A 12,942-nucleotide genomic window follows, 5' to 3' on the forward strand; every position below is an offset into this window, starting at 1 on the left:
ACCAATGCTCGCCCCAATCGGCCTGACAGTGGTGCGACAGCGATCAAAAGCACGTCTTGGATTTGATCGCCAAATATTCGTTGATATTTTGGAGTTTTTGTAAAACCTACTTTTGCGCACTAGTCCTAAGTTTTTCGCCCGATCGGACCCAAACCAATGCAGAAAGTTTATCTAGTCTTACTGTCAATAATTATCTAAAAAATGTAAATTTGTATTTACTTTGGCGACTGGATGCCAGAATGTTTTAAGTGGGAGTGGCCCCTTTTACTAAAATGGCTAACTCTTGAACAGAATGGGATCATTTGACCAAAAGGACGTGGCAGCTGGCCACTTGGTGGCTCTATAAATGAAAACAGGAAAATGGCTTTAGCTACTAGGGTTGGGCATCGTTTTGATTTGAACGATTCTGATTCCGATTCTTCCTTTCGGTTCTTTTCGATTCACGATTCTTTGAGGGCTTGGAGTCAAAACATGGGACAGGCTCATTTCACAGAGGGACATTTTATTTTGATTCAATAATGAATTTTAGTTTTGGGAGCTGCAGCCCATGTGGGAGAAAATTAGGAATGCCTCTGCACCTGACCAAAAAATAGATTTGCAGAACTTGCACCCTGGTCTGGACTCTCTGGACATGTATAAGCCGTAATATTAGGACTAGCATGGGGAATTTGCATAACGCTACATTCATCTACGAGGGGAAAAATAAATTCTAATTTCAGTAACGTTGTTGTTCACCACAATTAGCAAATTGGTCAAGCGCTTTATTACACTACGATCACTTACCTGATTGGGAGGAGGAAATGGTTAGCGCAGGGTTGCCCGAGGAGGACGAGACGGTGGACCTGCGCAGCACGTCGTACAAATTAAAAAGGAGTGTAGCGTGTCCTTTTATTTGCAAGCATAGGCGTAATTTGAAGGTGGGACATGTCCCCACCGCTTTTTCGTCGATATTGTCCTCATCAAAAACATCTCGCGGCACGGATGGACCAATACAAATAAATAAATCATCTCCAGTTAACTAGCAGAGCATTAATTTCGTTCTTTTGTTAAATAAAATGCGATCTAGCGCTAAAATGTGTTGTTTTTTAAATCAAGTGATCAAAGTGCACGTTGCCGCTGCGATCAGTGGTGCGGATACAGTGTTCTCAACTTCTCTTATGGCCCGCGCACAGTCTTCTCTCGGACGCGCGCTTCAATCCGTTGCGGAGACTCTAATTCGTTCCAGTGAAATCACAAAACAAATTGCACACAAACAAACGTTTCCCTGCTTGATATACAACCACTGATGAACATATTCGGTTTTGATGAGGAAAAAAAAACTATACGAGTGCGGATTAGAACCCATAACCTGTGACGTGCGTGGAAAAAATTCTGGACCAATTACGTACACACGCAAACCGTGTATGTATATTTATTCAAGTGGAATGAAAATCACTGTGCCGACCCAGGCTTTTTAAGGTGAAATAAAGCCGTGCTCCACGGCTGCAACAGAACAAGCGGGCAAATCCGGTGGCCACTCTGGACCAAAACTTGCGCGTTTGGAACCGATGACCGGAATCGAAAACAAATTTTCTAAAGGGTTCCAATGGAATCGTTATTTTTTTAAACGGTTCCAAGTTGAAGCCGGTTCTCGATGCCCAACCCTATTAGCTACACAACAGTCAGACTTGAAAACTGGCATGTGGTGTCTTTGTCCAAGGTACCCTGATAGTTTATGAGGACATTTCACGTATCTCAAAAAACAACAAAACCAAGCACAGCCGCCATCGGCCAATGAAGTTTGAGCATCCAAAGTTAACGGAAGCCGATCGGAATGGAAAGAAAGAAATTGGAAAGAAATTGGCCATCGGGGGGTCATCATGTTTTTCAAGTGCGTAAATGAATGTATATTATGCAATTTTTATACGCATGCACACAATATTCACACCATATGATAGAACTCATCATTCTGAACAACTCTAGGACCACTGCTGTCAATCAAATTGTTTAAATATGGGAGAATATTTGAAAAACCTGCTTTTGCGAACTAGTCCTAGTTTTTTTTTGCTCAACCTTGATAAAATCACTGCAGTACAATTCTCTAGTACGAGTCCGACTCTCTAGGTCAATAATTATCATAATTTTTAACCTCACCCTTTGGATGGCTATAACTGGGTCATTTTGAAAATGGGCATGGCCAAGTGTACCCAAAGCCTATAATTCTTAAACAAAACCTCAGAACTTCACAACATTAGTTGAGCTCATGCCACGTATGATTCTATGATTTTATGGAGTTTGGACCATAGGTGGTGCTATAACTGTTAAAAAGGTTTCAAAAACACAATATTTCTATGGTAAATTACCTGAAATTGCAGAAAATGGTCTTTTCATCTCTGATTTGAATCAGGCAAGATGGCGGCACATCTTGACGTAGCAGTCCACAAGTTTTGGCAGCTATTCTGTGATTTATGGTATCGTTTTTTGTTTGTACACTAGCAGCCGTATATGTACAGTACAGTAGAGTTGAACTGTCAATGGTTGCAGATTACAATCACTGCAGTCTAGACAATAATAGCTGGGACTTTTATCCCCCCGGAGATCCGGTGTTCCCCCGTGACCAAAAAGCTCACCATTCCCCTAATGAGATGGTGCAGACAGTGGAGGCACAGAAAACAGAAGAGGGGTAAGAGAGGGAGACAACAAGCTAAGCTAAAGGCTAATCCCTATATACTGGTCATCCCAAGTCTTTTTCTCACCAACACCCGTTCACTTCACAACAAAATGTATCAGGTGCGACTGCAGATTACTTTGCACAGTTTGTATTACTGTGCGATGATTATAACAGAGACCTGGCTGGATCAGAACATCCCAGACGCTGCTATCGAACTAGCGGGCCGCGCCATCCTCAGAGCAGATAGAAATAGTCATTCCGGTAAGAGCAGAGGAGGTGGACTTACACAAACAACAGCTGGTGTGCAAACGCCACCGTCAAAGAGTCACTACACTGTAACATCATATACTGACATCCTGAGAGCAGACTATAGGTCTTCAACCCTGCTCCTGAGGGGCCACTTCCCTGCAAAGCTTATATCCAGCCTGCTTCAGCTTGAGATTTTCAAGCAATCCTTTATCCTAATTAGCTGCCTCAGGTGTGTTTGATTAGGGTTGGAGGACAGTGGCCCTCCAGGAGCAGGATTGAAGACCTTTCGTGTAGACCTTTCTACTTGCCTAGGGAGTTCACTTCGGTTGCTATAACAGCTGTCAATGTACCACCGCAAGCTAATGCTAGCGTAGCCACGGAGAAGCTACACCGCTCCATTAGCCAGTATCTGTCGGCACAGAGCCAGCCCTCTACCACATCTGGGACTCTCAGATCATCAGTCTCTGTCCCTGATTCCAGTATCACTGAGCTGCAGACAGACCAGCCATGAAGACAGTCAAGGTATGGACTAAGGAAGCCACCTCAGGACTGTTTTGAAGACACCAACTGGGGAATTTTTTGCTGAGGAGACAGATCTGGAGGGGCACACATCAGCTGTTCTGTCATATATCAACTTTAGCACTGAGAATGTCCCTGGAACCAAAGCTGTAAAAGTATTCCCTAACCAAAAACCATGGTTCAACAGCAAGGTGAGGACCCTGCTCTAAGCACAAGATTCAGCGTTTAAGTCTGGGGACCTGCAGGCCTATAAAGAAGCACAGAGAAGCAAGCTGTGCATAGAGGAACACTTTATCAATATCAACTACAGATACATGTGGCAGGGGATAAAGGCTTTCACTGGCTACAAGGACAGCTACACAGATAAATTCTACAGACAGCACACCGCCCGTGTGCTATACTTTTCTCATTTCCAATTCCAATTTATTGTTGACCATAGTGCTACACAAACAATAAAACATTAAAATATAACACACAAATAACTATAAAACAAGATTATGCAAAATATCTACTCCCAGATTGTTTGACCCACAGACTCTTAGGAGTCTGAAATACACCTAAAACATCTCCAAACTCTTAATACACCCAAACCATCACCAAATTCACGAGTTCATACTTACATTAATTAAACAGAGTAAAGATTATGCGTATTTGGCGTGCTGTCCGGGGGGAGGGCTCCGAGTTTGGAATTTTGCCCGAACCCAGAGTACTCCCCCCGTTGTTGTAAGAGTATTAGGACTATAAGTGAGGAGATGGGGTGGTGGAGGGATGCTGTTAAACTGTCAATGAACGGAGGTAAGTTTGCTGTATATACACAGCGCTTAACTCGTTGATTAAGCACCACTCGTGTCTAATTAGGTTTGATTATCTGAATGTGCTCCACGTGTGTTTAATTAGGTTTAATTATCTGAACGTGCTCCTCCCGAACTTTGTTAATAAAACATCATCTCGTAATACACCCAAAACATCACCAAACTCTTAATAGACCCAAAACATCACCAAACTCATAATACACCCAAACATCACCAAACTCGTAATAGACCCAAAACATCACCAAACTCTTAATAGACCCAAAACATCACCAAACTCTTAATAGACCCAAAACATCACCAAACTCTTAATAGACCCAAAACATCACCAAACTCTTAATACACCCAAAACATCACCAAACTCGTAATAGACCCAAAACATCACCAAACTCTTAATAGACCCAAAACATCACCAAACTCTTAATACACCCAAAACATCACCAAACTCGTAATAGACCCAAAACATCACCAAACTCTTAATAGACCCAAACATCACCAAACTCTTAATAGACCCAAAACATCACCAAACTCGTAATACACCCAAACATCACCAAACTCGTAATACACCCAAACATCACCAAACTCTTTATAGACCCAAAACATCACCAAACTCTTTATAGACCCAAAACATCACCAAACTCTTTATAGACCCAAAACATCACCAAACTCTTAATACACCCAAACATCACCAAACTCTTAATACACCCAAACATCACCAAACTCTTAATACACCCAAACATCACCAAACTCTTAATACACCTAATTTCCATTACACAGGGCTTAAAGTATTCCAGTACCGTGCCGGATCTCCGGCGTGCGGCCGTGAGGAAAAAAAAAAATTGGGAACTTGCATGAGGTTTAATATTTTCGAGTCAATTGATTTCACCTACCAATAAAATGAGAGGATCGCAGCTCTAACTAACGTTACAAGCCTATTAGAAGCAGAGCAGGGCGGGTCCTGGCAACACAGTGTGATTGAGATCCATATGTCACATTAGCGTCGTCGGTAAAAGCATGGAGCGCAAGTTCATAAAGCCCGGGGATGATGTCTTACCCACGGGTGTAATTTCCCATTGTGGACAGGCGGGACATGTCCCCCCCCACTTTCAAATTCGTTTGTTATGATTTTTAACCGCACGCCGTCATTGCCACGGAGGAGCAGGACCGAGCCTGTGTAAAATAGCTCACTGAAAGTTCTAATGCGCAGGTATAGCGGTTGCGACCATAGACTATAAAAAAATAAATTGCGACACAGTTAGTGATGAAACGCCAGAAACAACAACAGGTGACTAATGTTATCATGGATGAAAAGAAAGAAAGGAGATGTGAGTTGGTTGTTTCAGGAAATTAGCTCAGGTCAGGATAATGGGTAACTTAGACTGTTAGCTAAATATTAAATGTAGAACATTCTGTGTAGGCCTAACTTACCATGAAAACGAGTCCACATCAAACCGCAGTATTTTCTGTCAGCAATGTATGACAAGTGCTGTCAACATCAATGCATGCGATTTCATTTTTGTCCAGCTTTAACGTTTTAAAATATTTAATGCAGCATCCATCCGTTCTTTCTGTCATCCTTTAGCTAGGGTTATGATCACGCTCTTATTCACGCAAATGCTTTAAACCATTCCTGCGCGACAAGACAAAAGAGATCGCGCTGTCAGTGAATGTCCTCCTGACACGCGCGCGCACACACACACGACGCACAGAAAGACGCGCGCCAGTATCGAGTTCTCTTTCGCGCTTGAACGAAGTCAATAATACACACATTTATGCCAGAATGTCTGTTTTGTCGAGTATCCTCACAAGAACAGTCTTAAATGAGTTAAATAAAATCTTAAATGGAAGTAAATAGTGGTGAGAGAATGAGATGCATGAGATCCTGTCAGTAGGACAGATCTTAAAGTGACAGGAGCCATTAATTCTGTCTGTCAGTAAAGTTAACCTAAAGAACAGAGGGAACAGAGAAAATTACTAACTGCTCTTGACTAAAGAACGCTTGTAGCCTTGATAAGGATTAATCTATATTTCATTTATAATTTATGCAGTGCGGACTGTTTTATAACCTTATTCAATTTCTGTTTGGTACAGGTAAATGACATTTATTATGAGTTTAAGTGAGGATTGTTTTAAGTTCACTTAAATTAAAAGTTTTTATATGTTTTGAAGCCTAACATTTAAAATTTTGGGGGAAATCATTTTCATTGAGACATCAGTAGCTATAATATTAGTGACACTGGCTTTCATTCATAAAAAGATGCCATTAAGATACAGCTGTAATACTTGAAAATAAATGGTGCCATTGAAGATAAGTCCGCACCCCCCCCCCCCCACCCCCCAAAAAAAGTTCAGGCTCAGGAATTTTTTTCACTTTAACCCCTGATTACACGAGAGTAGATGTTAAAACTTCATGCTGATTTGTACTCTGCTTTCGCCAAGATAAGCACAAACTAAGCTTTACAGTAACCTATGCTTCACCCATTTACGCTTCTTTCCATATGGTGGTGTGACTCCCCTTCTGTCCGGCGTTAACGACTGCAGTGTATTTGGCGCGTCAGCACACACAACGGCTGCAACTACAGTGGTCTCCCCAGTGGACCAGCACGACAACCGTCTGGATTGAGCCGAGTAGGGGACATCTCTAGGGTCTTCAAGTGGGCACCTTCCGTCCTCAGTGTTTCGTCGGCTAGCCAACGACACCTCAAGAGGGCTCGACAGTGACTCTGGCGTCCCAGAGTCACCCCCCTCCGTCCCCCACTCAACTCAGCCCAGCTTACTGACCTCTACATCCCTCCTGCTGCTGAGACCTAACCACAATCTCTCCGCAACCCAACCATACGCGCCAACCCGTTTGACTAAGGCTGTCGAGCCCCACTGGTGCGTTAATATGCAGTTTCAGTGGCAACGGTTCCGTATGGCATACCACCTACCGCAAAACACAATATCTGCCCAACCACCCGTCATTCACGCAATATACACAGGAACGTAATAACTGTAAATACTATACAAACTATACAAATAAACCAACAGACTCTTCAAGTTTTTCAAGAATTCTACGAAATCGTAGCGTGGCGGCCTTTACACAGCCAGCTAGAATCTTTCCGTCTCAACCAGAGCCAGTTGCTGCTCCTTTCTGCTGCTTCAGATAAGTTCTTTACTGTGCGACGCAACTCTTGGCCACTGAATCCAACGTCTCTGAGGAACCGGGTTGTAGAGTGTGCCACAAATCCTCGACAACCCGCTTCCACTGGATAAACCTGGACTCTCCATCCTTGCTGTTCTGCTTCAGTGGCCAGATGAGCATACCGCAGTTTCTTCCTCTCATATGCCTCATCTACCGCATCCTCCCATGGCACTGTTAACTCTATCAGTTGAACAATGCGTGCTGATCCAGACCACAAAACAATATCTGGTCGTAGGTTAGTGGTGGCAATCTCAGGTGGAAAAATAAGCCGTTGATCAAGATCTGCCAGCATCTTCCAGTCCCTAGCAGCTTCCAGTTGTCCTGGGCGAGAATTGGTGTTAGCACCTTTTCTTGGTGGTTGCTCGCCTGGGCGGAGGAATATTGTCTTCTGCGTGTAATGTTTTGCTAGAACAGGTGGCAACTTATTGGTCATGTTACGCTTGCCTTCTAATGCTAAAGCCAAACATCGCAGTACTTGGTCATGGCGCCAAGTAAACCGACCTTGGCTAAGAGCCACCTTACATCCTGTCAAAATGTGCCTTAATGTGGCAGGTGATGAACACAAAGGACAAGAGGGATCCTCTCCTACCCAGAGGTTTAGGTTCTGCGGTGATGTGAGAACTTCATATGTTGACCTAATAAGGAAACTGACCAAACTCTTAATAGACCCAAAACATCACTAAACTCTTAATACACCCAAAACATCACCAAACTCTTAATACACCCAAAACATCACCAAACTCTTAATACACCCAAAACATCACCAAACTCTTAATACACCCAAAACATCACCAAACTCTTAATACACCCAAAACATCACCAAACTCGTAATACACCCAAAACATCATCAAACTCGTAATACACCCAAAACATCACCAAACTCTTAATAGACCCAAAACATCACCAAACTCGTAATACACCCAAAACATCACCAAACTCGTAATACACCCAAAACATCACCAAACTCGTAATACACCCAAAACATCACCAAACTCTTAATACACCCAAACATCACCAAACTCTTAATAGACCCAAAACATCACCAAACTCGTAATACACCCAAAACATCACCAAACTGTTAAAAACCGATACCTGACAACAGTACCTCGACACTCATGTATGATCAAAAGCTGACGTAAAAAAATATATTTTTAAATGTCTTTTGAACTCATTTAGGGTTGATCATAATCTTATATATTGTGGTAAACTGTTCCATAACTGCAAAGGCGCGGTCCCCTCTTGTTTTCAGATTCGTCCTCGGAACAACTAAAAGATTCTGTGACTGAGATTGTAAAAGTCTCTTTGACTTCTGCTCCTGAATCAGGTCCACAATATACGGAGGGGCTGTACCATGTAAAGATTTAATAACAAATAAATAAAATCTTAAAATGAATCCTAAAATAAACTTTTCGACCATTGTAACAGAGAGGCCAGCTTTCATCCTGCACTACCAGAGAAGGACACCCTTGCACAGAGTAGGGATGTGCCGGTATCAAATTTTCATGCAGCGATTAATTGATTGAGCTTTTATCACGTATACGGTATTATCACAATATTTTAATTGCTTAAAAGAAACGGATGGATTGGGGGTATCTAAAAAAAAAAAAAAAAAAAAAAAAAAAACTTTCTTCACAATATGTAATTGTGATTGTCAAAACATTTGGTGACTAAAAATAATTTACTCACATAATGCTGTAAACATATAGAGAAATTAAATATAATGCTTACAATATAAATATAATAATAATATAAATATAAAAATATAATTTTCATTATAATAACAATTATGTAATGAGTAAACACATATTAAAATATGTAATATAGTGCACATATTTAGCAAAATACTCCTCTATAGCTATTTTTTCTAGTCAACTAACTTCCTGAGGTAAATGTAACGTTCTGTGACATAATTGTTCTCCTGCAGTTTTATTGACACCTTTCCGTGGTTGAAAAACACTGATTGGTCGAAATTATGTATACCTTTCGTTAAGTTGTACTGTATCTTTAATAAAAAGTAACAGATGATCGGTTTACTTTAATTGAGGCGCAGAGATCTGTCACGTCACATTTACAAACGCCAAAACGGTATTTATTGTCTGAATTTCATAATAAAATGGACAGAACCTAAGAGCTGATATTTTTTTCATATCATAAGTAACCTGCTCTTTCTAGTCTGTCGGTCTCCATGTCCTCTTTGCTCCGTGATTTTTCTCTGCGTGAGAAAATGGATGTGTAGCGTGAGAGTGTGTGAAAAGTGAGTCTCAAGCTGAATGCGTGAGAGTTGTCAGCCCTGCTTTTAGAAGAGGGATAAATCATATTTCGCAGCATACGCAGTATTTTTTAAGCGGTTGATGGAAAATAAGCTAGTGCGCGTTCTAAAAATCTAAATTCGGATCTATTGGTATTTTGAAGTCCCTGCGATAACAATATCGTGCATATTCATTACCGAAAACCGGCACATGTCTAGCGCAGAGTCACCATGAGGATCCTTAATGACTGCGTAGACAGAGGGTACTGTCGTTATAGCTCTCCACACAGTCTGTACACACCTGAACCAGCAAAACACCTAAGAATGCTGTTTGTTGATTTCAGTTTAGCTTTTAATACAGTTAACCACAAACTGGTTCAAAAAGCAACCTGGGCTTAGGCAGTTCACTGTGCACATGGGGTTTGGACTGAGCAACAGACCCCAGGATGTGAGGATGGGAGATCACACATCATCCTCTCTCACCCTGAACACTGGCATACCACAAGGGGGTGTCCTCAGCCCACTTCTCTTCTCCCTCTTTACCCATGACTGCTCCCCTATTCATCCCACCAACACCATTGTCAAATTTGCTGATTATACCACCATAGTTGGGCTGATTTCAGACAACAATGAGAGCCCAATGAGAGAGGAATTTCAGCAACTGATAAAGTAGTGTATAAAGTGCCCGGAATAGGCTTAAAACATTCCCCTCCATCATCATCTGCTGACCAACTTCTATCGATATATATTCTATCGAGCCTCCTGACCTATTTCTGCACCGTGTGGTTCATCAGCTGCAAAGAGGAGAATGGGAAGGACCTGCGAGGGTGTCGAGGGCAGCAGAGCTTGTCTCTACCCTCCCTAAAGACAAGCACACTGGCCGACTCCAAAAGAAAGCCAGCTAGATTGTAATGGACTCCACTGACCCGAGATATCGCTCGTTCTCCCACTGCCCTCTGGGAAGAGATGTAGACTAAACAGAACCAAAACTAAAATATTAAAGTTTTTTCCCACAAGCAATCAAATGCATAAATCCTCCTCGCCCCTAAGGTGCAATAAACCCATATCATAAGGACTTGAAGTGCAACAAGTTTGCACTGTATTGTGTATATCACATCACTGTGGTTTTCTTTATATACATTTGTGTCCTGTTATTTTGTCTCTTTATATATATTTCCATCCTTGAGAACTGCTAAACTGTTTTTTATTGTTTATTATTTTATTGATAACCAAGAATCTAATTTAGGTGTTTATAGGCTTATGTAATATCTTACAGTTGCGCAATCTTAAAGCGCTTGAACCCCGTTAATTGCTGTTTGCAGTTATATTTGATATTCAAAATGGCAAGCAAGCGCTGTTTTGTTTTCGGTTTGTATATCTACAGTCCTAGTTTCGGTTTCTCTTTTTGAATGACGAATATAGACTTTTGATACCTGCTAATATAGACCGTTAATGTGCTGTGTGTAACTTTTTCACACTACTAAAGCATAAAAATACCATAGCAAGTTTGCTTAATATCTGCAAACATATTGAGTTCACATACTCGTTTCTCTGAAAAGCACTTCTACAGCCAGTTCTTTTACTCTGAAATGTTTGTTCAGTGTTGGAATGTCTGTTTTTGTTTTGGTCTGTGTGACCAAATGCCAGTTCACCCAATAGTATCTTGACACCCCGGGGTGCCAGTTGGCAGAAAACACAGCGTATTACAACCAGCAAACAAACTGGGTCAGGGATTGCAGATTCTACCCAACCTAAAAAGCCTCGGTATCCATCTAAATATCTCTATGAACGAGAGCATATTAAAACGCGGATAAATCAACTCCTCAACTTAGTGTGTAAATCTCCTCGGTTTTCATTGTCAATTGCGCTCGCTCCTGTTGCGTGTCCTTAAACTGGTAACCCGCGTGCGTGAGCGTCGAGTCTGAGGAACGACGATCTCTGATATTTTGAATTTGGACTGCAGTACCTATTTCGACCACTAGCTGTCATTCTTACAGACTGCACCTTTAACAGTCGCATGTAGTCCTTTTGGTGCGTTCAAGCGCCACTTTTCAGCCCAAAGACTGACAGCTTTTGTTGGCATTAGTTCTTTGACGTCGACTTTGTGTGTCACAGCCTTTAGAGCTGCTTTTATTTAGGCTGGGAAATATAAAGGTGGAAGAAACGTCTCCACTGTATGACAGTTAATGTGGCGTCCTGCATGTTCTCCGCTCATCTCTGGCCTGCAGGTGCCTACTGACGTGGAGAAGTGCCAGGACCGCGTGGAGTGCTTCAACGCCGACCTGAAGGCAGACTGGGACCGCTGGCAGAACAACAAGCGGCAGGACTTCAGACAGCTGCTCACAGGCATGGCCGACAAGAACATCCAGTACTACGAGAAGGTGAGAAACTTCAGTGGCCTCGGTAACATTTTATTCGTGTCTGTTACATGTAGTTACTGTAGTAATAACTGTAAATTATGCATAATTACATGAAACTAATCCTAAACATAACCCTCTAGTAAGTATATGTAGTTCATTATTATTATTACTCCGTACTTAAATGTATAATTACAGTGTAACAAAGACACCTTAAAATAAAGTAACTGGCTTCTAAATAACACGTGGTTGGAGGTGAAAATTTGTATCTGTCACTTCAGAGTTATTGTATTTTGATGAAAGAACAAAATATGACCAGCTAAGACAAAAGTTCAATGTGTATTGATAATTTGCAATGAGGCCAGAAATGTGTTTGAAGGAAGTAAATGGGTTCAGTTTGATTTAATGCTGATTTAAGTGTGTAAATTGTAGAGCAGTTAGACTGAAATTGCCCAGCCAATGTTGGAAGAGCTTGAACAGGAACTCTTCAGTCCTGCTGTTTGCCTAACACTGACAGGGAAGATCCCGGGAAACCATTAATACTGCAGGAACCACAGGAGCTCACTTATATCCTTGTTTTCTTTCGTAATATTTACTTGAGATGAACCGATATTTCGGCCGAGGAAAATTATGCTACCCACTGCACTCTGCTCACATGCTCTGATAATAATAGCTATGTAGGACTAAACATTATTTGGATAATTGGTCAACAAATAAATCTGATTCTGTTATGTAGAACTAAATAAAGAATAAAATATTGATATTGAATATTTATGTATTTTCTGTCCAATTTTAGTGTTACTTTCAATAAATTATATATATATTTTTTGCTTTTATTTTTCAAATTCAGTACCATTAAAGTTATTGAATTTCATGAAAAATTCTAATATTAGTAAAATTATACAAAAAAAAAAAGCTATTTTTTT

General features: G+C 41.1%; 1 protein-coding gene across 1 annotated transcript in view; it reads left to right on the plus strand.

The window, feature by feature from the left end:
* snx30 (sorting nexin family member 30) overlaps window positions 1-12,942 on the plus strand; it is a 34,765-nt gene that overhangs the window by 20,458 nt on the left and 1,365 nt on the right. Inside the window, exon 8 of the mRNA XM_056235845.1 lies at window positions 11,888-12,040. Coding sequence (XP_056091820.1) covers window positions 11,888-12,040 — 153 coding nt within the window. The remainder of the gene's footprint in view (window positions 1-11,887; window positions 12,041-12,942) is intronic.

Source organism: Rhinichthys klamathensis, unplaced genomic scaffold (assembly GCF_029890125.1).
Source record: "Rhinichthys klamathensis goyatoka isolate OS25496 unplaced genomic scaffold, OSU_Roscu_1.1 h1tg000431l_1, whole genome shotgun sequence".
NCBI lineage: Eukaryota > Metazoa > Chordata > Actinopteri > Cypriniformes > Leuciscidae > Rhinichthys > Rhinichthys klamathensis.